Genomic DNA, 24,023 nt, shown 5'->3' with positions numbered 1-24,023 from the left:
GATGTCTAGCTTGTAATTCCCAATATTTAAGTATGGAAGTAACAGAAAGGGCTGGTTAACGGTAAAATAAAGAGAAAACGGTGGTGCTGAAACCAAGGATGAAGTCAGCGCCCAGCTGGGACGACGTATGTCCTCCAGACTGCCAGATTAAATGGCAGTGTTTCCAAGACCTCAATTTATGTGACCATCTGATGATTTTCTCCTTTTCAAAACATCTAGACCAGGCGTCCCCAAACTACGGCCCGCGGGCCGCATGCGGCCCCCTGAGGCCATTTATCCGGCCCCCCGCCGCACTTCGGGAAGGGGCACCTCTTTCATTGGTGGTCAGTGAGAGGAGCACAGTATGTGGCGGCCCTCCAGCGGTCTGAGGGACAGTGAACTGGCCCCGTGTGTAAAAAGTCTGGGGACGCCTGATCTGGACTGACTTATTACCGTAAGCCTATACTATTTAGATAGCATACTATCGAGTTTTGCTACTTTATCCAATCGGATAGTTTCTGCACTTTATATTGCTTAGATCATTTTCATTTAATACAATTACTGATCTGGTGGGATTTATATCTACCATTTGTTCTTTGTTCCTTTCCCTCTCTTTTCCTGCCTTCTCTTGTATTTATTTTTAAATGATTCCACTGTATCTCCATTATTGGCTTATTAATTCTCTCTCTCTTTCTCTCTCTCTCTCTCTCTCTCTTTTTTTTTTTTCTTGAGACAGAGTCTTACTCTGTCTCCCAGGCTGGAGTGCAGTGGTGTGATTTTGGCTCACTGCAACCTCCGCCTCCTGAGTTCGAGTGATTTTCCTGTCTCAGCCTTCCAAGTAGCTGGGACTACAGGCACGTGCCACCACACCCAGCTAATTTTTGCATTTTTAGTAGAAATGGGGTTTCACCATGTTGGCCAGGCTGATCTCAAACTCCTGATCTCAAGTGATCCTCCTGCTTCTCCCTCCCAAAGTGCTGGGATTAGAGGCGTAAGTCACCATGCCCAGCCAATTCTGTCTCTCTTAAGATGTTTTTATTGTTGGCCAGGTGTGCTAGCTCATGCCTGTAATCTCAACATTTTGGGAGGCCTAGATAGATGGATCACTTGAGGCCGGACCTTCAAGACCAGCTTGAGCAACATGGTGAAACCCCAGATCTACAAAAAATACAAAAATTAGCCGGATGTGGTGACATGTGCTTGTAGTCCCAGGTACTTCAGAAGCTGAGGTAGGAGAATCACTTGAGCCTGAGAGGTTGAGGCTGCAATGAGTTATAATGGCACCACTGTACTCCAGCCTGGGCAATAAAGTGAGATCCTGTCTCAAAAATTTAAAAAAAAAAAAAAGTTTTGATTATTGCTCTAAAACCACGTGTTAACTATGTGTTAAATATGGTAGCCACTGATTACATGTGGATATTTACATTTAAATATAAAATAAAATGTTTCATGTGGCCAGTGGCTATCTTATTACTTAGTGCATATATAAAACATTTTTATCATTGTGGAAAGTTGCATTGGTCAGCACTGCTTTATACCTTTTAAAATGTATAAAGGGTTTACCGCTATATACATTTTAACTTACTACATTCAGCCTACAACATTATACTACTTCATGTATAAGAACCTTACAATCAGTATACATTACATTACTAGTCTACCTTCATTTCTTTTTTCCCATATCCTTTGTGATATTGTTGTTGTGTATTTTATTTCTTCATATATTATAAATCCTACAATGTGTCATTATATAGTCAACTATCCTTTTTTAAAATTTTAAGTTCTGGGATGCATGTGCAAGACATGCAGGTTTGTTACATAGGTAAATATGTGCTGTGGTGGTTTGCTGCACCTATCAACCCATCATCTAGGTCAGGCGCCCCCAAACTATGGCCCGCGGGCTGCATGCGGCCCCCTGAGGCCATTTATCCGGCCCCCCGCCGCACTTCAGGAAGGGGCACCTCTTTCGTCGGCGGTCAATGAGAGGAGCACAGTATGTGGCGGCCCTCCAACGGTCTGAGGGACAGTGAACTGGCCCCCTGTGTAAAAAGTCTGGGGATGCCTGATCTAGGTATTAAGTGCCACATGCATTAGCTGTTTATTCTGATACTCTCCCTCCCCCCTTCCATATCTTTGCTGTTGTGAATAGTACTGCAATGACCACACACATGCATGTATCTTTATAATAGAATCATTTATATTCCTTTGGCTATATACCCAGTAATGGGATTGGTGGGTCAAATGGTATTTCTGGCCAGGCGTGGTGGCACATGCCTGTAATCCCAGCACTTTGGAGGGCCAAGGCAGGTGGATCGCCTGAGGTCCGGAGTTCGAGACCAGCCTAACCAACATGGTGAAATCCCATCTCTACTCAATACAAAAATTAGCCGGGTGGTGGTGCATCCCTGTAATCGCAGCTACTTGAGAGGCTGAGGCTGGAGAATCACTTGAACCCAGAAGGCAGAGGTTGCAGTGAGCCAAGCTTGTGCCATTGCACTCCAGCCTGGACAGCGAAACTGTCTAAAACAAAGAAAAGGACCACACTGTTTTCCACAATGGTCGAACTAATTCACATTCCCACCAACGGTGTAAAAGCATTCCTGTTTCTCCACATTCATGCCAGTGTGTTTCTTGATTTTTTTTTTTAATAATCACCTTTCTGACTGGCATGAGAGGGTATCTGACTGTGGTTTTGATTTGTATTTCTCTAATGCTCAGTGATGATGAGCTTTTTTTCCATATGTTTGTTGGCCACATATTTGTCTCCTTTTGAGAAGTGTCTGTTCATGTCCTTTGCCCACTTTTTAATGGGGTTGTTTGTTTGTTTTTCTATGAGATTTGTTTAAGTTCCTTGTAGATTCTGGATGTTAGACCTTTGTCAGATTGATAAATTGGCAAAAATTTTCTCCCATTCTGTAGGTTGTCTGGTCACTCTGATGGTAGTTGTTTTTGCTGTGTAGAAGCTCTTTCATTTAATTAGATCCCATTTGTCAATTTTTGCTTTTGTTGCAATCGCTTTTGATATTTTCATCATAAAATCTTTGACCATGCCGATGTCCCGAATGGTATTGCCTAGATTTTCTTCTAAGGTTTTTATACTTTTTGGTTTGACATTTAAGCCTTTTCATCTCAAGTTAATTTTTATGTAAGTTTAAAGAAGGGGTCTAGTTTCAATTTTCTGCATATGGTTAGCCAGCACCTACAGGGAATCCTTTTCCCACTGCTTGTTTTTGCCAGGTTTGTGAAGATCAGACGGTTGGAGGTGTGCAGTCGTATTTCTGAGATTGCTATTTTGTTCCATTGGCCTATATGTCTATTTTGTACCAGTAGTATGCTGTTTCGGTTACTGCAGCCTTGTAGTATAGTTTGAAGTCTGGTAGCATGATGCCTCCAGTTTTGTTCTTTTTGCTTCGGATTCTCTTGGCTATACAGGCTCTATTTCGGTTCCATATAAATTTTAAACTAGTTTTTTCTAATTCTGTGAAGACTGTCAGTGGTAGTTTAATGGGAATAGCATTGAAGCTATAAATTACTTTGGGCAGTATGGCCGTTTTCACAATATCGATTCTTCCTGTCCATGAGCGTGGAATGTTTTTCCATCTGTTTGTGTCCTCTCTGGTTTCCTTGAGCAGTGGTGTGTAGTTCTCCTTGAAAAGGTCCTTCACTTCCCTTGTTAGCTGTATTCCTAGGTATTTTATTCCCTTTGTAGCAACTGTGAATGGGAGTTGATTCGTGGTTTGGCTCTCTGCTTGTCTGTTGTTGGCGTATAGGAATGCTTGTGAATTTTGCACGTCGGTTTTTGTATCCTGAGACTTTGCTGAAGTTGCTTCTCAGCTTAAGAAGCCTTTGGGCTGAGACGATGGAGTTTTCGAGATACAGGATCTTATCATTTGCAAACAGAAACAGTTCGACTTTCTATTTCAATCATCTTTATTTCTTTATCTTGCCTGACTGTCCTGGCCAGAACTTCCAATATGTGTTGACTAGGACTGATGAGAGAAGGCATCCTTGTCTTGTGCTGGTTTTCAAGGGGAATGCTTCCAGCTTTTGCCCATTCCGTATGCTATTGGCAGTGGAGGTCTGTGATTGATGGCTCTTACTATTTTGAGGTGTGTCCCATCAATACCTAGTTTACTTACTGCAAGTTTTTAACGTAAAGGGATGTTGAATTGTATCAAAGGCCTTTTCTATGTCTATTGAGATAATCCTGTGGTTTTTGTCTTTAGTTTTGATTATGTGACGATCAACTATCTTTTAAAGCAATTATAAAGAAGGGGAAATGTCTTCTACATTTATTCTCAATTTTATAATTTCTGGTGCCTTTCATTTCTTTGTATAGATACAAAGAAATCCTCCTTCTGCTTGAGACATTTGATTGATTGATTGATTGATTTTTAGTGCAAGCATGCTAGCAAGGAGTATGTTCATTTTTTTATCTGACAAAACCTTTCACCTTCATTTTTTAAAGATATTTGGTGCTGACCATGGGATTCCAGGTGACAGTTTGTTTTCCTTTTAGTAGTTTAAACATGTCACTTCGTTGTCTTCTGGCTTATAGGATTTCTGACCAGACGTCAGCTCTAAGTTTTGTGTTGTTCTTCTGTATGTGAAAGTATGTTTTCTCTCAAGCTCCCTTCAAGATTCTCTTTATCTTTGGTTTTCAGTAGTTTGACTATGATGTGTTTATGTTATTTTGAAAAATTATTGCTTATCTTGCTTGGAGTTCCCTGAGTTTGTCTTTTCTCACATTCATTTTGGGACAGTCTTGACCCTTATATATCGAAATATTTCCTTTCCCTCATTCTCTCTGTCTCTTTTCTCCTTCCGAGACTTCAATACGTATATGTTAGACCATTTGATATTGCACCACGGCTTTTGGAGCTCTATTTTGTCACTTTTCTTTCCTGTGGCATTTGATTTTGGATAATTTCTATTGACCTCACTTGAAGTTCATTCATTCTTTTCTCAACTATGGTCCGTCCGCTGATAGGCTTGTCAAATTCTTCCGCTTTGATAATATGTCTGTTTCTAGCATTTCTGATATTTAAAAAATACAATTTAATTTCTCTAATGAAAGGTTCTGTCTATTCATATGTATTCCTCACCTTTTCTCTGTGTCTTTTCTATAATTAACTATAATCCTGTCTGTTTATTGCAGTGTCATGGTCATCTCTGAATCTGCCTGTTAATCGCTTTATCTTGACATTGAGTCATTTTTTTTTTGCTTGCTTTAAAAAAAGGGGGCATATTTTGGAATTTGTTATTGAATGCTGGACATTGTATCTAAAAGAAGAAGAGAGGCTAAAATAAATGGCATGTATGCCCAGAAATGGCAACTCCTGTTCTTTCAGGTTTGTGTAGAGGTGGAAGAGTTGAGTTTGAGTTTTGCTGTTATCATTACTCTCCGTTGTTATTATTACTCTTGGTCTCAAACATCTCCAGTCCTGGGCCGCCGCTACCTTGTGCCTGTTGGGCCTGGATACGGAACAAGTCTTACTGGGGTTCATGCTCCACCCCGAGCTTTCAGCAGGCGCTGCACACCATCCCACAGAGTTGGGTACGGCCACTCTTCCCCTACCCCAGTGCTAGGCTGCTGTTGCTTGATGTGCTGTACTAGGCTCCTGGTGGGTCAGAGACATTCTCCTGGTTCAGCCTCAGTCTTAGGCAGGGCCTGCAGTCCTGGACCTTAGGGTGGGAACGTCTTAGTGTTTCTGTTCATTCTCCTACCTTAATGGCAGCCAAATTCTGCCTTGTGTCTGTTAAGAGTTATCTGGGGGACAGTTTGCTGCCTTTCCCCCCATGGTAGCCACCCCCGCTTTGGACTAGTACAGGGTCCTGGGCCTCGGAGGGTGTCATCCCCTGCCCCGTCGGGAGGTAGCTGTTTCTCTCAGAAGCGTGAAGCTTTACCTGGGCACGGGGGTAGGAAGGAAGGCTCCTGGTCCCGGTTTGCTTCTGCCCCTTCCCCGCAGCCCTGTAGGTGAGAGTTTGCTGCCTTTTCCTCTGCAGCTGGAGGGTTTTGCATGTGGGGGAAGGATCCGGGGAACTGGTCCAGCACGTCTCCCACACCTGCTCCCTGGAGAGGTGCTCTACTTGGTCTCCTGCCCTGTCCAGCCTTTGCAGTGGGCCCGGTGGAAGGCTGGAGAGATGTGGGAAAACACCTGCAGGAGAATGGAAACTCCCCTTGGGTCAGGAGCTCCCGATTATCCTAAACCGGTAAGCTCACCCACTCCCAGCCAGGAGGAGTCCACACAGCTCCGGTGTGCCACCTGTCCCCTCTTTGGAATTCAGTTCGCTTGGTTGATGCGTTCAAGACGAGTTATGATTTTGTATATTACATGGTGTATTATAACGGAAGTGACATCATCTGCATCCACCCATTCTACCCAGAAACAGAACCGCAATCCCATGCTATTAAGTGGCAGTCGCTTAAATGAACCCCAGATTTTGGGCCAGGCGCGGTGGCTCACGCCTGTAATCCCAGTACTTTAGGAGGCTGAGGCAGCCAGATCACAAGGTCAAGAGATCGAGACCATCCTGGCCATGGTGAAACCCCATCACTACTAAAAATACAAAAGTTAGCTGGGCGTGGTGGCACGCACCTGTAGTCCCAGCTACTTGGGAGGCTGAGGCAGGAGAATTGCTTGAAACTGGGAGGCGGAGGTTGCGGTGAGCTGAGATGGTGCCACTGCACTCCAGCCTAGCGCCTGGTGACAGAGCAAGACTCTATCTCAAAAAAAAAAAAAAAAATGAACTCCAGATTTTTATACATATATTTCTTTTAAGTGCTAGCACTATTAACTATTTAATAATCACCTATTTTTTATTTGTTTCCCTCCAGCAAATGGATATCTTTGATGTCAAAAGTAATAATTTAACCTTTAAGCCGAAATTAGTCGTGATCTAAATATACAAAATTTTCATGATAGGGCGGTCAACTAGAATGGTGAACACAGTTGGGAATGTTGAGAGGATCTCTGCGAAGTTACCAGAAAAAAAATATTGTCTAGCCCGTTTGTTCTGCCCTAGCTAGTCGTGGGGTTGTTGCCTTGTATGGTGATTATCAATATCCCATTAAAAGAAAGCTAAAGACTTTTTATTAGAAAACAGCATGATAGGCTGGGCATGGTACCTCACACCTGTAATCCCAGCACTTGGGGAGCACAAGGCGGAAGGGTCACTTGAGGCCTGGAGTTTGAGACCAGCCTGGGCAACATAGGGATAGCCCATCTGTGTTTAAAAATCAGCCAGGCATCGTGGCGCATGCCTGTAGTCCCAGGTACTTAGGAGAATGGCTTAGACCTGGGGTTTCAAGGATACCTCAAGCTATGACTGCACCACCGCCCTCCAGCCTGGATGACAGAGCAAGATCCTAGCTCTGAACATGAAATAAATAAAAATAACATGAGAAATTACCGTAAGGTAAAATAATTAAGCGAGGGCCAAGCTTAGAAAAAACTGCCCTGGTTCTACAGCTGCTGGCTGTAATGGTGTTGGGTGCCATGGTGGTTGGGGAGGGTCTTCAGGAAAGGGCTTTGTGGAGGCCGCCCGTGCAGCGGAGCCCACCTGAGCAGGGATGTCACACATACGAGCCCCCTGGGGCAGAGTCCATGAGTGTGTCTTCCCAGTTGAGCTGCCAAGGGGACCCCTCTCCGTCTGGCTGCCACGGATATCACCCTGTTCCCACCAATGAATGGCTCCAGGAGTCTCCGTTCGTCCCACCGATGTGTCTTTTAGGTTTTATTACTGTTTTCTGAAGAAGAATTTGGCAGATTGTCATTTAAGTTGCTTAAGAAATATGTGGAGCTAGCTGGCATGCTTTCAAGTTGCAAGCTAAGTCGTATGTTTCTGTTCCAGGACGTTTTTACAGTAAGTGTTGGAAACTTACCCCCTAAGGCGAAGGTTCTCATAAAAATTACCTACATCACAGAACTCAGCATCCTGGGCACTGTTGGTGTCTTTTTCATGCCTGCCACCGTAGCGCCCTGGCAACAGGACAAGGCTTTAAACGAAAACCTTCAGGTTTGTATGCATAAGATTTGAAGAAGCATTTTAGCAGCAGTGGAGAGAGAGTGGTGCAGGGCTGTGGAGGCATTGACGCATGGGGGGGAAAAACATGTAAAAGGATATTGTAGGCATCAAGTCAATTTTACTGATGTTTATGCATTTAGATACGTTAGGTTTGTAAAATGAAGAGAACAAAAGATACAGATGTGATTAATAAGCATATTTTTATTCTGCTTAATCACTCAAAAAACGTTGTATCTGTAGCGCATGTTCATCGTGAAGAACTAGACGAGCGTAGAGAATACAAATAAGCCAAAATAAGAAAATCCAAACCGTCCTTTATCCCCTCGCCCGGAGATCGCTACTGGTTAACGCCTTGGTATATCTCTCCAAACTGCCTACTTCGCATAGCACACGTATAAAATGTGTGCGTGTGTCTCTGTGTGTCTGTGTGTGTATACACCCAGGGACATATGTAGAGTTGAACATCTCTGTCCAAATGGTCAGTTGTACTTTAGAAGGTCCTGTCACACCGTGATCAAACTTTCTGTGTGTCACTACTTGAAAGTGAAATCAGCTGTCTTGCTGACAGTTGTGGCCTTGCCAAGATTACAAGCAGGTTAGAGTCTCATTGTGAAACTTAAAATATGCTTACTTATACAAGCGTATTTTTCTTTTAACAGGATACAGTAGAGAAGATATGTATAAAAGAAATAGGAACAAAGCAAAGGTTAGTACCTAAAATATAAAATCTGTCAATTAATCATTCAATGGATATTAAATTTCCACTTAGAATTCTTTGAAATAATTTCAGATAGAAATTTAAGATCGTATAGACTAAGAAAATTTTCTCTTCATTTTTGGTAGCTTCTCTTTGACTATGTCTATCGAGATGCCATACGTGATTGAATTCATTTTCAGTGATACACACGAACTGAAACAAAAGGTTAGTGAATCTTTTATTTCGTAAGAGCTCTTCTTTCATGCTACTTTTCTTTTATCAAAGCAATGCAGGCATGTGGTTTAAAAGTGAAATAATGCTAACAACGGGTTCTAACAAGAAGCAGCAATCCTGCCCCAGACTCTCCCCAGCCCAGTTTCCAGAGGCAGTGAACCACGTAAAATATTTGAGCTGTTTCTCTGGTTTTGCCTCTAGCTTTCAAATATTAATTTTTAATGCTTTTTCTTGATTCATCTGTTTCCGAAATTATCTTTTGACTTCCTGTTATGGAAGGTGGACGTATAGCTCTTACCCCCTTCACTCATCCCACTCCCTACTTTTCCTCTCCCCTTCAGGTCCTGAGTAGCTAGGGCTACAGGCCTGTGCCACCACACCTGGCTAACTTAAAAAAAAAATTGCAGAGACAGGGTCTCACTACGCTGCTCAGGCTTTTTTCAAACTCCTGGGCTCAAGCAATCCTCTTTACCTTGGCTTCCCAAAGGGCTAGAATTATAGGCGTGAGCCACCACACCCAGTCTATTTTCCTTTTTAAAATTTTCCAGGAATTTCCAACCTTCTCTTTATCTCTGGTATTCTGAAATTTCATCATAATATCGTATTCATTCATTATATGGAACTGGTGGTCTTTAGTTCTGAGAAATTTTCTTGTATTAAAAAAATTGTTCCTCTCTCTTGTACCTTTCTGCAGTGCCTTTCTCTCTCTCTGTCTCTCTCTCTCTCTCTCTCTCTCTTTTTCTTTTTTTTTTTTTGATACAGAATCTCACTCTTAGTATCACCCAGGCTGGAGTCCAATGATGCAATCTCAGCCCACTGCAACCTCTGACTCCCGGGTTCAAGTGATTCCAGTGCCTCAGCCTCCTGAGTAGCTGGGACTACAGGTGCCTGCCTCCACACCTGGTTAATTTTCATCTTTTTAGTAGGGACAGGGTTTCCCCATGTTGCCGGGGCCAGTCTCAAACTCCTGACCTCAGGTGATTGCCCGCCTCAGCCTCCCAGAGTGCTGAGATCACAGGTGTGAGCCACCACACCCAGCCAATAATTATGAAATTTCAGAATACCAGAGATAAAGATAAGGTCTGCAATTCCTGCAGAATTTTAAAAAGGAAAATAGGCTGAGTGTGGTGGCTCACACCTGTAATTCTAACACTTTGGGAAGCTGAGGCAAAGAGGGTCACTTGAGCCCAGGAGTTCAAGAAAAGTCTGGGCAACATAGTGAGACCCCTGTCTCTACAAAATTAAAAAAAAAATTAGCCAAATGTGGTGGCTCAGGCCTGTAGCCCTGGTGACTGCCTCTGCGGTGCCTTTCACTCAGGTGTCCCTGGAGCAAGCCCCTTGTTTTCTTCTGCCTTTTTCCTATTGCCCATTTTTGTTGTCTTTTTGTGCCACTTTTGGGGCATTTTTTTTTTTCCGTCTTCAATTCCAGCCGTGACACTGAAATTTTAATTTTAGTTCTCTTATGTTTCATTTGTCAGCGCTGTTTTCTGTGCTATGAGTATTGTTTCTTTCATAGCATCTCTCTGTCTTTCGTGGGTACGCTGTCCTCTCTCGTCTCTCTAAAAACATTCATAAGACGTTTTTTCTTCTGTTCCTCATGTTGTGTCTCGTCTCTTTGAGTTCCTTTTTTTTTCCCCTTCTGGTTTTTTGTTGTTTTTTTGGCCTCCACGTTTCCTCCAATGTCTGGGTGACTCTCTCTCTGGATCCATCACTAAGACTGAAACACAAGAAAGGCGACGGGAAGCTCCAGGATGTTTAGGGAGTGTGGCCGGGTCAGGTGACCGAGGGGCCCGCGTTTCGGGGTGCTGACCTCGCGACCCTGAAGGGAGCAGACTGCGCTCCGGTGCCCCGCGTGCCTCGCCTTCCCTGGCCTGATTCTATTTGGCTGAATTTCTCCAAATAATGAACCTCCATATTCCCTTAGTGAGAGAATCGGGTAGCTGCTTGGTCACTTGGGTTGGGGAGGGGCCAGGGCCTGACAGCTCCGTACACGTCTGTTCACTAGGACCTGGTGGCCTTACTTCCCAGGATGCGGCAGGGCTGAGCAGCCCGCGGGTCGCCGTCAGAGCCTCCGCCGCTCTGGCCGAGCTCCTTCCCATCCACTTTCCATTCCCCCTCCCATTTGTTGGCATCGCGTATCTGGTGCTGTCCTTGGTCCTGTTCTCAGGGTCTCTGTGGGTCCACACCCTTTTTACTGGTTGCCTTCCTTTCATTGCAGGGAGGCTTGGGCGTTTTGCTGGGGAGTGGAGATAAGTATATATTTCTGATCTGCTCTCTTCAAAGAGTCCTCTACATCAGTTAGCTTTTGCCATATTAGCAAACAGTCCCAAAACTTGGTGGTTTAAAACAACAAGCGTTTATTATTCTCACAGTTCTGTGGATCGGCTGGGCGGTTCTGGGCTGGGCCGGGCCAGGGCGACCTAGGGCAGCCTCACCCACCGCTGGCTGCCGGCCTTGTTTCAGCAGGGAAGGGGCTGGGTCTCCCCTCCAGAGCTTGGCTCGGGTGGACTCTTATAATGGGGGAGGAGTCCTCAATAGCAACAAGAGAGCGCCAGCCCCGTTGCGTGGGCACTTTTCACGCCCTATGGCCAACTCCAGATTCAAGGGTGGAAATAGAGCTGCTGCCTCGAGGCAGGAGAAACTTCAAAAGTCACATTGCAAAGGGGCACGCAGGCGTGGAGAGACTTTGTGGTCATGTTACAGTCTAGCACATTGCCTTCGCCTTTGTGGTTTTAAAGCTTATCATTTAGATTTTCAACAGCTTTTTTATATTCATGAAAACATATACAACTAAGGTATAATTCTAAGATTTCTGTCGAGTTTTCTATTTTATTTTTCTAGGTTTTAATTATCTGATGTGCTGTCTGCTATACCCAGATAAGTCTAACTGAATGGACAGATCTATAATCTTTGGATCCAGGGTTTGAGACTGTTTCACACTTAACCTAAATTTGACTGTGTGAATCAACCTTAGGATCACAGAAGGGTGTCTAATATGCTCATGGTCTTCTAAAACCTACATTTCATTGTTTAGGGTTTTTTTTTTGGGGGGGGGGTTTGAGACGGAGTCCTGCTCTTGTTACCCAGGCGGGAGTGCAGTGGCACGGTCTCAGCTCAAGGCAACCTCCTTCTCCTGGGTTCAAGTGATTCTCCTGCCTCAGCCTCCTGAGTAGCTGGGATTACAGGCGCCCACCATGATGCCTGGCTAATTTTTTGTATTTTTAGTAGTGATGGGGTTTCACCATGTTGGCCAGGCTGGCCTCAAACTCCTGACCTCAGGTGATCCACCCACCTTGGCCAGCCAAAGTGCTGGGATGATAGATGTGAGCCACCGCACCCGGCCTACATTTCATTAGTTTGGAATTTATCACTACTTTGTTGATTCTTGATAGAGTTATGTAAGCTTTGCAAGGGTTTGCTCCATGACGGGTAAGTGCAGACTGCTAATACGGTGTTTCTCCGTTCCTCACCTTGTCGTCGTGGTGTTTGTTTTACAGCGCACAGACTGCAAAGCTGTCATTAGCACCATGGAAGGCAGCTCCTTAGACAGCAATGGATTTTCCCTCCACATCGGTCTGTCTGACGCCTATCTCCCAAGAATGTGGGTTGAAAAACATCCAGAAAAAGAAAGCGAGGTATATGCCTTCTTACGTAGAAATAGGAGACACTATTGGAAAAACATTTCAGAATAAGTTGGTGAAACTTGGAAATTATGAATTGTCCTGAAAAACTAGCATTACAAAATGAGCTCTCGCACCCCAAGATTCTGCAACTAAAAGTACTTATGATATCAAGCGTGCCAAACTTCTGACATTTCAACCAAAACCCTTATGTGGATGACTTGCCTGTACAGATTGGCATTTTTACCGTCAGCTCCCCAACAAAGAACATGTACCGTCAGACATTACATTGGATATTCTGTATGCTCTTTATACTTCTAAAATACTGATTCTGAAAAACGTGAACAATTCTTTATGGTTGATGATAAGACCATTTTGTGTGACTGTGACAAAGAGTATCTTCTTCAGTTAAAATAAAAATGAAGCTTACAGCTGGGTGGAGTGGCTCGCACTTGTAATCTCAGCACTTTGGGAGGCCAAGGCAGGTGGACTGCTTGAGCCCAGGAGTTTGAAACCAGCCTGGGAAACATAGTGAGAGCTCGTCTCTACAAAAAATTTAGAAAAAAAATTAGCCAGGTGTGGTCACACGTACCTGTGCTCCCAGCTTCTTAGGAGGCTGAAACAGGACGATCACTTGAGCCCAGGAGGTTGAGATCAACAGTGAGCTGTGATCGCGCCACTACACACCAGCCTGGACAACAAAGAGAGACCCTTTCTCAAAAAAAGGAAACTTATATGATAGTAGTTATTTTAAGTATTGGTTAATTAATGGAACAAAAGGTACGTGTGTATCTTTTAGTAATCACAGTGGCATGTATATTCCTCTTAGAATAGTGTGTGAGAGATACATATATATTTGTTTTCTAATGTTGATGATATATGATGTTTTAGATATTAATTCTTGACCTCGCAGGAGTTTATGTCTTCTGCATTGGAAACTCCCAGCTCTACCATTCTGCTTTTGACTGGAACTCCTAGTAGGCCATCTTGTTGTAAATTCAATCTTATTCTTTTTGTTTTTAGAGCATTAGTTTACCTCACTAGTAAGTTTTGGAGTTTTCTAAGTAGACCTTTTCCAGTTGAAGTGACGAGATGCTCCAGGCCAGCTCCTTCTTTCTCCTTTCAGGCTTGCATGCTTGTCTTTCAACCTGATCTCAATGTCGACCTCCCTGACCTGGCCAATGAGAGCGAAGTGATTATTTGTCTGGACTGCTCCAGTTCTATGGAGGGAGTGACGTTCTTGCAAGCCAAGCAGATCGCCTTGCATGCACTGTCTTTGGTGGGTGAGAAGCAAAAAGTAAACATCATCCAGTTCGGCACAGGTAAGTGCACTTTGGCCCTGGACCTGCAGGTGCTTCCCCACGTGTGAATCACGCTCTGTAGAACTGAAGACTGTGGGTACCTGGCCCCGCCTGTGCAGTGTGGGGCAGCCCAGTATAAAGCTGAGCCACAGGAGCTCTGGAGCTGGACCCTGAGGTGCAGATCCCAGCTGTATCACTCCCAGGCTCAGTGTGTCCCCTTGGGTGTGCTGCTTGAACTTCTGGTCCCTCCATTTCCTCCTCTGTCATCTGAGAATAATTGTCCCTAACTCACAGTACTGCTGTGAGGAGGACTGAGCTAATGTATGTAAAGGACTTTTAAACTGTGCGTGTTTCACAGTAAGGTGAGATATAAATGCTACTGTTGGCTGGGCGCGGTGGCTCAAGCCTCTGATCCCAGCACTTTGGGAGGCCGAGGTGGGTGGATCACGAGGTTGAGAGATCGAGACCATCCTGGTCAACATGGTGAAACCCCGTCTCTACTAAAAATACCAAAAAAAATTAGCTGGGCATGGCGGCACGTGCCTGTAATCCCAGCTACTCAGGAGGCTGAGGCAGGAGAATTGCCTGAACCCAGGAGGCGGAGGTTGCGGGCAGCCGAGATCGCGCCATTGCACTCCAGCCTGGGTAACAAGTGCGAAACTCCGTCTCAAAAAAAATAATAATAATAAAAATAAATGCTACTGTTGTCAGTCGCAGCTGAACCAAATGCAGAACCCTTGGTCTGTTGAGGAGGAGGTCCCAAGTCTAAAGACAAAACATTTGCCATCAGCACAGTCATAGGAAATCTATAAGGAATGGTCTCAGGAAGCATCTGGCCAGCACTACTAGAAGGGAGGTAATGCCACCCTCCACGTGGGGTCCAGGGACCTCTCAGCCACCAGAGGCAGCACCTCAGAAAAGAGGGGTACACAGAGTGGAGTGAGGGGACAGTCCTGTCCTGCTGATTCTCATCCTCTGTGCCATCCAGCCGAAGGCCCGGCCCCTTTTCCCAGAGCTAAGGTCTGCTGCTGCTGGGGCGGAGGTTGGATAAGCATGGGGACTGCACAGGGCTTGAGCAGAGACTCTGGCCTTCCAGGGGCGGAGCTGCCCAGGCCCTCACAGTGCCCTGCACCTTTCTTGGCACAAGCAATCTGCGTGTACACATGGAATTCGACTCAACATTCCGCGTAGCAAAGCACCACAGTGTGGATGCGCAACAATTTATTATTTAGAAGAATAGTGTGGTGAGATTTTTTTTTTTTTGGAGACAGAGTCTCGCTTTGTTGCCCAGGCTGGAGTGCGGTAGCATGATATCAACTCACTGCAATCTCTGCCTCCCCAGTAGCTGGGATTACAGGTGCCCACCACCACGCCTGGCTAATTTTTATATTTCTAGCAGAGATGGGCTTTCACCATGTTGACCAGGCCGGTCTCAACTCCCGACCTCAGGCGATCCTCGTACATCAGCCTCTCAAAGTGCTGGGATTACAGGCGTGAGCCACCATGCCCAGGCTGGGGTGAAATTTTTGTATGTTAAAATTATCAGGCCGGGTGTGGTGGCTCACACCTGTAATCCCAGCACTTTGGGAGGCTGAGGTGGACGGATCATCTGAGGTCAGGATTTCAAGACCAGCTTGACCAATATGGAGAAAGCCCGTCTCTACTAAAAATACAAAATTAGCCAGGCATGGTGGCGCGTGCCTGTAATTCCAGCTCCTCGGGAGACTGAGGCAGGAGAATCGCTTGAACCCAGTAGGTGGAGGTTGCGGTGCGCCAAGATCGTGCCATTGCGCTCCAGCCTGGGCAACAATGTCTCCAAAAAAAAAATTATCAAACAATTTTCTAAAAAGGAAGGTACACACATAAATATATAACATCCTTTATGACAGCTGTGGTGGTATGAAGTCACATTATTGTTCGTGTCAAGCAAGTAAATGTGTGGAGGCAGCACCTCATGCTGATCTTATTACACAGGTTCCAAGGAGTTATTTTCGTATCCTAAGCATATCACAAGCAAGACTGCGGCAACAGAGTTCATCATGGTGAGTGCAAGAGGCTTCCTGTATCTCTTGAGTCTTTCCCTACCGTGCTTTGGGGGGATCTCCAGGGCTTAGGCCCCTCAAGCCACTATCAGATCACCTTTATTGCTTCATTTCTGTATGTTGGTGGGCTCTTATTTCATTAATTAAAATGATATACACTCATTAAGGAAGAATTGGAAATTAAAAAGAATAGAAAGAAAAAAATCTCCCATGTCCCACCACCCTAATACAACTAGCATTAACAGCTTCGAGAAGTTCTCTTCTGTCCCTTGTTTTTTTTCTTCTTAAAATGCAGCCAGCTTCATCTAAAAGGCTGGAGGCTAAGAAAGAAGGAAATGCCAGGTACAGTGGCTCACGCCTCTAATCCCAGCACTTTGGGAGGCCAAGGTGGGTAGATCACCTGAGGTCAGGAGTTCAAGACCAGCCTGGCCAACATGGTGAAACCCCATATCTACTAAAAATACAAAAAATTAGCTAGTCGTGGTGGTGGACACCTGTAATCCTAGCTACTAGGGAGGCCGAGGCAGGAGAATCGCTTGAACCCAGCAGGTGGACGTTGCAGTGGGCCAAGATTGCTCCACTGCACTCCAGCCTGGGCAACAGAGCAAGACTCCATCTCGAATTTTAAAAAGAAAGAAAGAAAGAATAATAATAATAAAATGGAGCAAGCCGAGACTGACCAGATGAGACTGACCAAGCATGAGGTGATAATATTACAGTTCTATTACAGTCACTGTGTGACATGAAACAAACTAAAAGGACGTAAGTTTAGTTGTTTCACAAATGTATAATTAGGGAAATAAGATATTTTCCATGTCACTGTATCTCTACACTGTCCTTAGATGTGTCACTGGTGACTGCAAATGGTGACCGTATCCAACAAGGAGAACGTAATCTTTCACTTCATTTCCTCCAGTCTGCCACACCTACCATGGGGAATACAGACTTCTGGAAAACTCTCCGATATCTTAGCTTACTGTACCCTGCTCGAGGGTCCCGGAGCATCCTCCTAGTGTCTGATGGGCACCTCCAGGACGAGAGGCTGACACTGCAGCTTGTGAAGAGGAGCCGCCCCCACACCAGGTTGTTTGCCTGCGGTATCGGGTGAGTCTCAGAGAGCCACTCACGCAGCCCAGCCGCGGGTGGGAAAGGCAGCCTGTGAGGAGGCCTGCTCGTTGGCCTGCATGGGACTTTTGCAAGCTTGGAAGTTGAAACTAGAAGACAGAAGCCTTACAGCACAGAGGGATGGGGCCCCGGGCTCCCGGCCAGTCTGCCTGAGTCTCAGAACCTGGGTTGGCCACTCATCAGCTGTGACCTTGAGCAAGTTCTTAACCTCTCATAAAATCAAGACTATAATGACAGTACCTACGTCTTGGGGTTGCTCAGGATTAAATGAGCTCACGTATAGAAAGCACGCAGAACAGAACTGACCCAATTAGCACCAAAGCAATGTTAGATGTTATTATTTAGCATAAGAATCCGAATCTCCAGCTTGTCCTGAGCAGCCTGGGCATACCTCCTCACGGGCTGTGCTGGACTCGAGCTGGGGCACGTGGCCTCCAGGCAGACCCCACCCGGCTGCTTTGCTGCTTGGCATCTCACTTCTGGTCATTATGAGCATTTGCATTTGCAAACCCTGTGGTGTGCATAGAAGCTTTCCATGGGAAGCTAACACCCATAGATTGTTGAAACCGCCCCCTCCCCAGTAAAACTTAGCTCTTTTGGATTGCACTAAGGTATGTGGCATATGTGTAAGGAAAACAGAGGGGCCACTTGGTGTCTGCATGGGCACAGAACTTGCCCATCCTGCCTGCCTCTGTGGACTCCTGCATGTGGCCACCAGCTGAGCCAATGGTCACCAGGTATCTCTCTTCTGAGGCAGTGTATGGAGCAGATCCTTAGCTTCTTCGTGGGACAGAATGGGGCCCCTATGCTGTCCTTGCCCCGAACCTTGACCTGGACTCACCCTGAGCTCCAGGAGCCAGCACCCCGAATGCCCCTCTGTGGCCCCAATGCCCCTCCATGGCCCACAGTGCCCCCTGTGGCCCCCTCCACCCCTAGCTGCCCTACCCAAGCTTGCCCTGCCTGCCTCAAGGGCTATCTTCTGTCCTCCACGGTCACAGCTCATGGCTCTGTTCCCTGTAATCTAAGGCCTAGCCCAGCATCACAGGCCAACAGGAAATATATCAGCCTGAGCAGCTCCACTAGGAGTTGTTCCTGATGGAACTTCACCTGTTGAGCTCAAAGCTGCACTCAGGGCAGCCCGTGCACCGTCTCCTGGTCTCAGCAGCCCCTCCTTGCCCCCTGCTCCCAGGTCAGGGCTCAGACACCACAGAGCAGAAGCGCTGGCACCTAATTCATACCTTCCTCAATGAGGGTCTATCCCGAGACGAACATCAGGCCCCGACTCTGGGGCCGGGAGGTGGGATTTTCCCATGTGCCGGGGAGGCAATCAAGGGAGTGTGATCAGGTCAGGGGCAGTGACTCACACCTGTGGTCCCGGCACTCTGGGAGCCCAAAGCAGGAAGATTGCTTCAGCCCAGGAGGTCAAGGCTGCAGTGAGCCATGGTTGGGCCATTGCACTCCAGCCTGAGTGACTGAGCAAGACCCATCTTTAAAAAAAAATTTTTTTTTTCATTAGAAAAATTGTAAGGCACCCAATGGGGAGTCTGGGTGTGTAGTGGAGGAGCCTGCTCCCAGAGGAGACTGTGCTGGTTAGCGCTGCCCATGCCTGGAGGGGCTGGGATCCGTTCTGCTTTTCCATTGAGTTTTGGGGATCTTTCTAAGTGCTTCTGCGTCGCATCTTCCACGCATGTCTTTGCCATTACAAACTCTAGTAAAGTGAGCTTCCCAAGGGTAGAGACCATCCAACCTCCTCCCTGGCATGAGTGCTCGTCCTCTGAGAGCCACACAGGGGAGCACAGGAAGATTCCAGCCTGCCTCGCTAACAGACAGAAGCTGTAACTACCAGTAACCCATGTTAAGGATCTTCTAGTCAGTGTCATGATCATTACCAATTAATATGGAGGATAAAGACAAGTCCAGTCTTTATCAATGGGTTGAAAAACGTCTTGGAAATTACTTTCGTAAGTTCTTTTTCTGAAAAGTAATTGATCTTTTCTTTAGCATTTCAGGAGGCACACCTCTAAGCAAGGAGTCGATAGTCGTAGGATTATTGTAGAGAGAAAAGTAACAGGGCACTTGTCATTTAAATGTCAGAGATGCTCTTTGCTATAGTGAGAATTGCTCCTTTATGCCTTTTGCTGTGTTGATGTGTCTCAGATTTTAAGAGGTAATCTTGCCGGGCGCGGTGGCTCAAGCCTGTAATCCCAGCACTTTGGGAGGCCGAGGCGGGTGGATCACGAGGTCGAGAGTTCGAGACCATCCTGGTCGACATGGTGAAACCCCGTCTCTACTAAAAATACAAAAAATCAGCTGGGCATGGTGGCGTGTGCCTGTAATCCCAGCTACTCAGGAGGCTGAGGCAGGAGAATTGCCTGAACCCAGGAGGCGGAGGTTGCGGTGAGCCGAGATCGCGCCATTGCACTCCAGCCTGCAGCCTGGGTAATGAGAGCGAAACTCCGCCTCAAAAAAAAAAAAAAAAAAAAAAAGAGGTAATCTTTATTCACTCTTTGCTAGCATTAGGCCTTTGGGGTCAGATTCAGGTAATGTTGTTATGTATTCTGAGGGGGTGGGTACAGCTGTTTTTTATTTCAGGGAGACAGCAGGGGAGGGAGCTCAGTCTTTCTCGGCAGCAGCTTTCCTCATGGCGGCCAGGACATGGCTCAGCTCCTCCCGCTTCCTCTTGGCCCAGATGTGTGTCCCCACCCTTTTCTTGATGAACTCGAGGGCCCGTTTGTCCTTGGAGACCTTCAGCAACTCCATGGCACGCCACTCATACAGGGCAAAGCCACACACCTCCCGCACCGTGTCCCACACGAACTTGGTGTGTTTGGTCAGATACCTGCAGCGGTGGCTGTGCCTGGGCTTGCTCACCTTCTTGGTTACCTTGTGGCCCATGTTGAGGCCCACAGCCATAGGACACCGAAGAGCCATGGCTGCTACTCTCCAATGGCGACCGTGTCGGAAGCATGTTGCTATTTATTGAAATTAAGTTGATATCTTTCTCAGCATTCTGATACCTTGTAGGGTTGTTTTTAGAGTCATCTATTCCCTCCTTCAGTAAATTGAAAGTCAAGAATTTCAACCTTTTTCTGTTTGAAGGATAACTCAGTGCTCTGATATATGAGAGCTCAAATTAGCCAAACTTTCAGATGTTTTCTCCGGTTACCATCTTCTCTGTTTAACCTCAGCTACACGAGAGTACATTCTTCCATGTAACGTCTCTCCTCTTGAGTTGTGAGCTTTCTCAACGCTGTTAACGTGTACTTCAAGAATATTTCTCCAATGTCTTGAAAACTAAAACGTGAAATGTGATCAGTTCTACAGCAAATCGTCACATCTTAAGGATTTTGTCCCAGTATGGTGCCGGAGTATTTGAATATTTTAATGCAAAATCCAAGCATAGTTGGAGAAAACAGGTATGTTTTTTTAAACCTCTGGTTTTGTATTTACGTGTGGAAATCTCACATCCTTCCAAGGCTAAGCGATAGGAACATCTGTGTTTCCTCGAATGAGATGGAAGCCACGAAGAGGCACGGGCTGCCGCCGGTGTGAGCCCTGCCTCAGAACTGCACCAGCAGGAACACGGGAGTTCTGAATCAGGCCATTCTCCCAGCTCACAGTTTGATTTCTGCCTGAAAAATCATGGACTGAATTTTTTAAAGTGAATTATTAAATATGTTTTGCTGAAATTAATTTTCTTGACTATGATAAAATTTAGCATTTTAACCATTTTTAAGTGTACAACTTAGTGCTATTAGCTGCATTTACAATGCTGTGCAACCATCACCATCTTCACTGTTTCATCATCCCGAACAGAAAATATGTACCCATTAAACCGTAACTCCGCATTCCCTCCTGTGCCCAGCCGCAGCTAACCACGACTCTACTTTCCATCTCTATGACTTTGCCGATTCTGAGTATCTCATATAAGCGAAGTCATCAGACATTGTCCTCTTACATCTGGCTTATTTCACTGAGCATGTTTTTAACATCCATGTCTGTTGCAGCATGTGTCAGAATTTCCCTTCTTTTTAAAGCTGAATAATACTCCATTGTATGGAGAGACCGCATTTTGCATATCCATTCATCTGTTTATAGACATTTAGGTTGTTTCTAGCCTTTGGCTTTTGTGAAGAATGCTGCTATGAGCATTAGTATACGAGGGTCTGTTTGCGTCTGCTTTCAAATCTGGATATACGCGCAGCACGGGATTGCTGGATTCTGTGGTCGTTCTATGTCTAGTTTTTTGGGGGATCGCCATGCAGTCTTCCATAGCAGCTGTATCATTTTACATCCTCACCGCCAGTGCACCAGGACTGCAGTTTTTCCACATCCTCATCAACACTCATCATCCCTTTTTTTTTTTCCCACATTGACTGAAATCAATCAGCTTTTCTTTGGTTTTGTTTGGTTTTGTTTTTGAGACACCGTGTCGAGTGGTCATCTAGGTGGGAGTGCGGTAGTGCAATCATAGCTCACCACGACCTCAACTTCCTGAGCTCAAGTGATCCTCCCACCTCAGCCTCCAGAGTAGCTGGGACTACAGACCTACGCCACCACTTTTTTTGCTTCTTGTTTTTCGTTTGTTGGTTGGTTGTTGGTTTTTTTTTTAAGACAGGGTATCACTTTGTCACCCATGCACACTTGGCTCACTGCAGCCCTGGCATCCTGGTCTCAAGCCATCCTCCTGCCTCAGCCCCCCAAGTAGGTAGGACTACAGGCCCACACCACCACACCGGGCTAATTTTTTGTATTTTTTGTAGAGACAGGGTTTCGCCATGTTACCCAGACTGGTTTTGAATCCCAAGCTCAAGCAATCCACCTACCTTGAACTCCCAAAGTGCTGGGATTACAGGCATAAGCCATTCTGCCCAGCCACCACCTACCTGTCTTTTAATAACAGCCATCCCACTGCGTGTGAAATGGGATCATTGTGGTTCTGATTTGCACTTCCCTAATGACTCGTGACATCAAGCATCTTTTCACGCACACTTTTCATGGCTTTTGTGTATCTTCTTTGGAGAAATGTCTATTCAAGTACTGGAATCTACTCCTGCCAAAGTTGCATATTAGTAATTAGCAAATGGAATAATTTCAGGATGCTTTGTAAATGGGAAGGATGTGATCATACTATTAGTTAAAATTCTACCTGGGCGTGGTGGCTCACATCTGTAACCCTAGCACTCTGGGAGGCTGAGGCAGGTGGATCACCTAAGGTCAGGGGTTCAAGACCAACCTGGGCAACACGGTGAAACCCCATCTCTACTAAAAATGCAAAAATTAGCCAGATGTGGTGGCACATGCCTGTAGTCTCGGCTACTTGGGAGGCTGAGGCAAGAAAATCAGTTGAACCTGGGAGGCGGGAATAGGAGTGAGCCGAGACCGCACTCCTGCACTCCAGCCTAGGCAACAGCGCCAGACTTCGTCTCAAAGTAAAACAAACAAATAAATAAATTCTGTTTAAAATCTTTTTGGAAAAGTACCTTGTAGCAGGAAGGAGAAAAAATACCAAAGATTTAATAAAATTCCCAAAGGATAGAATGTATGCTTTATTTTAAATGTGAAGTAACTATTTTCTGGATGGACCATTGAAAGAGAAGTAACTCCTCTTTTCTAAATAGATAGAAGACCAAATGACCAGGCTGTGCTCTCCTGGTTGCCACTCTGTCTCAGTCAAATGGCAGCAACTCGATCCAGATGCTCCCGAGGCCCTGCAGGCCCCAGCCCAGGTGCCGTCCTTGTTTCGCAATGATCGACTCCTTGTCTATGGATTCATTCCACACTGCACACAGGTAAGAAGGTGCAGAGTTGGTCATTCTACGGGCAGACCAATATATTTTGCTGATTTCTTTTTTTTTCTTTTCTTCCCTCACCTTCTCACCAGCAGGTTTTCTTCTGGGAACATAGCTGGTAGTTAGCCAGGGCTTTGTGGGGAGAGAAAATCACCAAAAGAGTTTCTGTTAAACCAAGAAACTGCAGAGTGGAAAGCCTAGTGAAGAATTTATTTTTTTTCCCGTTTCAGGCAACCCTGTGTGCATTCATTCAAGAGAAAGAATTTAGTACAATGGTGTCAACTACTGAGCTTCAGAAGACAACTGGAACTGTAAGCTTCCAAACCTAAACTAACTGACCCATTGTTTGAAAGTTACTGTTTTACATTTCCATATATAATGCTCTATTTCAAGCTTGTCCAGCCCGTGGCCCAGGGCAGCTTTGAATGCAGCCCAACACAAATTCGTAAACTTTCTTAAAACATTATAAGATGTGTCTGCAACTTTTTTTTTTAGCTCATCGGCTATCGTGTTAGCGTATGTTTTGTCACCTGAGACAGTTCTTCTTTCATTGTGGCCCAGGGAAGCCAGAAGATTGGACGCCCCTGCTGTCTGTACCTCATTGTTTTCCTGTGCTGAAATTTCATTACACGATACAGAGTTGGCATATCTGTATAAATGAGTAGACTTTCCTTCAGTTTCTAACTCAGCACTTTTCCATCTGGGGTGGTTGGAGCTAGGCAGGTCTATATGGGCATCAGTAGGTGGGATAACTGCAATTAAATATGGTATTGATGCATGGAGATGTTTCTAGAGAGGTTCTCAAAGATGTTCATACCTCAACAAAAGTTAAATGCCAGTGGTCTATCGACACTATTTAGAAGTATTAGTTATCGGCTGGGCGCGGTGGCTCAAGCCTGTAATCCCAGCACTTTGGGAGGCCGAGGCGGGTGGATCACGAGGTCGAGAGATCGAGACCATCCTGGTCAACATGGTGAAACCCCGTCTCTACTAAAAATACAAAACATTAGCTGGGCATGGTGGCGCGTGCCTGTAACCCCAGCTACTCAGGAGGCTGAGGCAGGAGAATTGCCTGAACCCAGGAGGCGGAGGTTGCGGTGAGCCGAGATCGCGCCATTGCACTCCAGCCTGGGTAACAAGAGCAAAAACTCCGTCTCAAAAAAAAAAAAAAAAAAAAAAACAAGTATTAGTTATCACAGTACTGA

At 45.5% G+C, this 24,023-nt stretch overlaps 2 protein-coding genes across 4 annotated transcripts in view; one reads left to right on the top strand and one right to left on the bottom strand.

The window, feature by feature from the left end:
• The window catches only part of LOC141579950 (protein mono-ADP-ribosyltransferase PARP4-like), a 96,134-nt gene that overhangs the window by 49,239 nt on the left and 22,872 nt on the right, over nt 1-24,023 (top strand). For all 3 annotated transcript variants that reach the window (XM_074392504.1, XM_074392505.1, XM_074392506.1), the window contains 10 exons: nt 7,834-7,998; nt 8,667-8,713; nt 8,851-8,929; nt 12,436-12,573; nt 13,685-13,880; nt 15,834-15,901; nt 16,818-17,005; nt 20,343-20,442; nt 22,648-22,818; nt 23,049-23,129. In XM_074392504.1, the coding sequence (XP_074248605.1) occupies nt 7,834-7,998; nt 8,667-8,713; nt 8,851-8,929; nt 12,436-12,573; nt 13,685-13,880; nt 15,834-15,901; nt 16,818-17,005; nt 20,343-20,442; nt 22,648-22,818; nt 23,049-23,129 (1,233 nt within the window). The remainder of the gene's footprint in view (nt 1-7,833; nt 7,999-8,666; nt 8,714-8,850; nt 8,930-12,435; nt 12,574-13,684; nt 13,881-15,833; nt 15,902-16,817; nt 17,006-20,342; nt 20,443-22,647; nt 22,819-23,048; nt 23,130-24,023) is intronic.
• LOC141583169 (large ribosomal subunit protein eL36-like) lies at nt 19,640-19,957 on the bottom strand. Its single transcript, XM_074392507.1, has one exon. The coding sequence runs from the start codon at nt 19,955-19,957 to the stop codon at nt 19,640-19,642; it is 318 nt and encodes a 105-aa protein (XP_074248608.1).

This window comes from Saimiri boliviensis (genome assembly GCF_048565385.1).
Source record: "Saimiri boliviensis isolate mSaiBol1 chromosome 16 unlocalized genomic scaffold, mSaiBol1.pri SUPER_16_unloc_1, whole genome shotgun sequence".
Taxonomy (NCBI): Eukaryota; Metazoa; Chordata; class Mammalia; order Primates; family Cebidae; genus Saimiri; species Saimiri boliviensis.
This window is presented reverse-complemented; position numbering and strand designations above follow the sequence as displayed.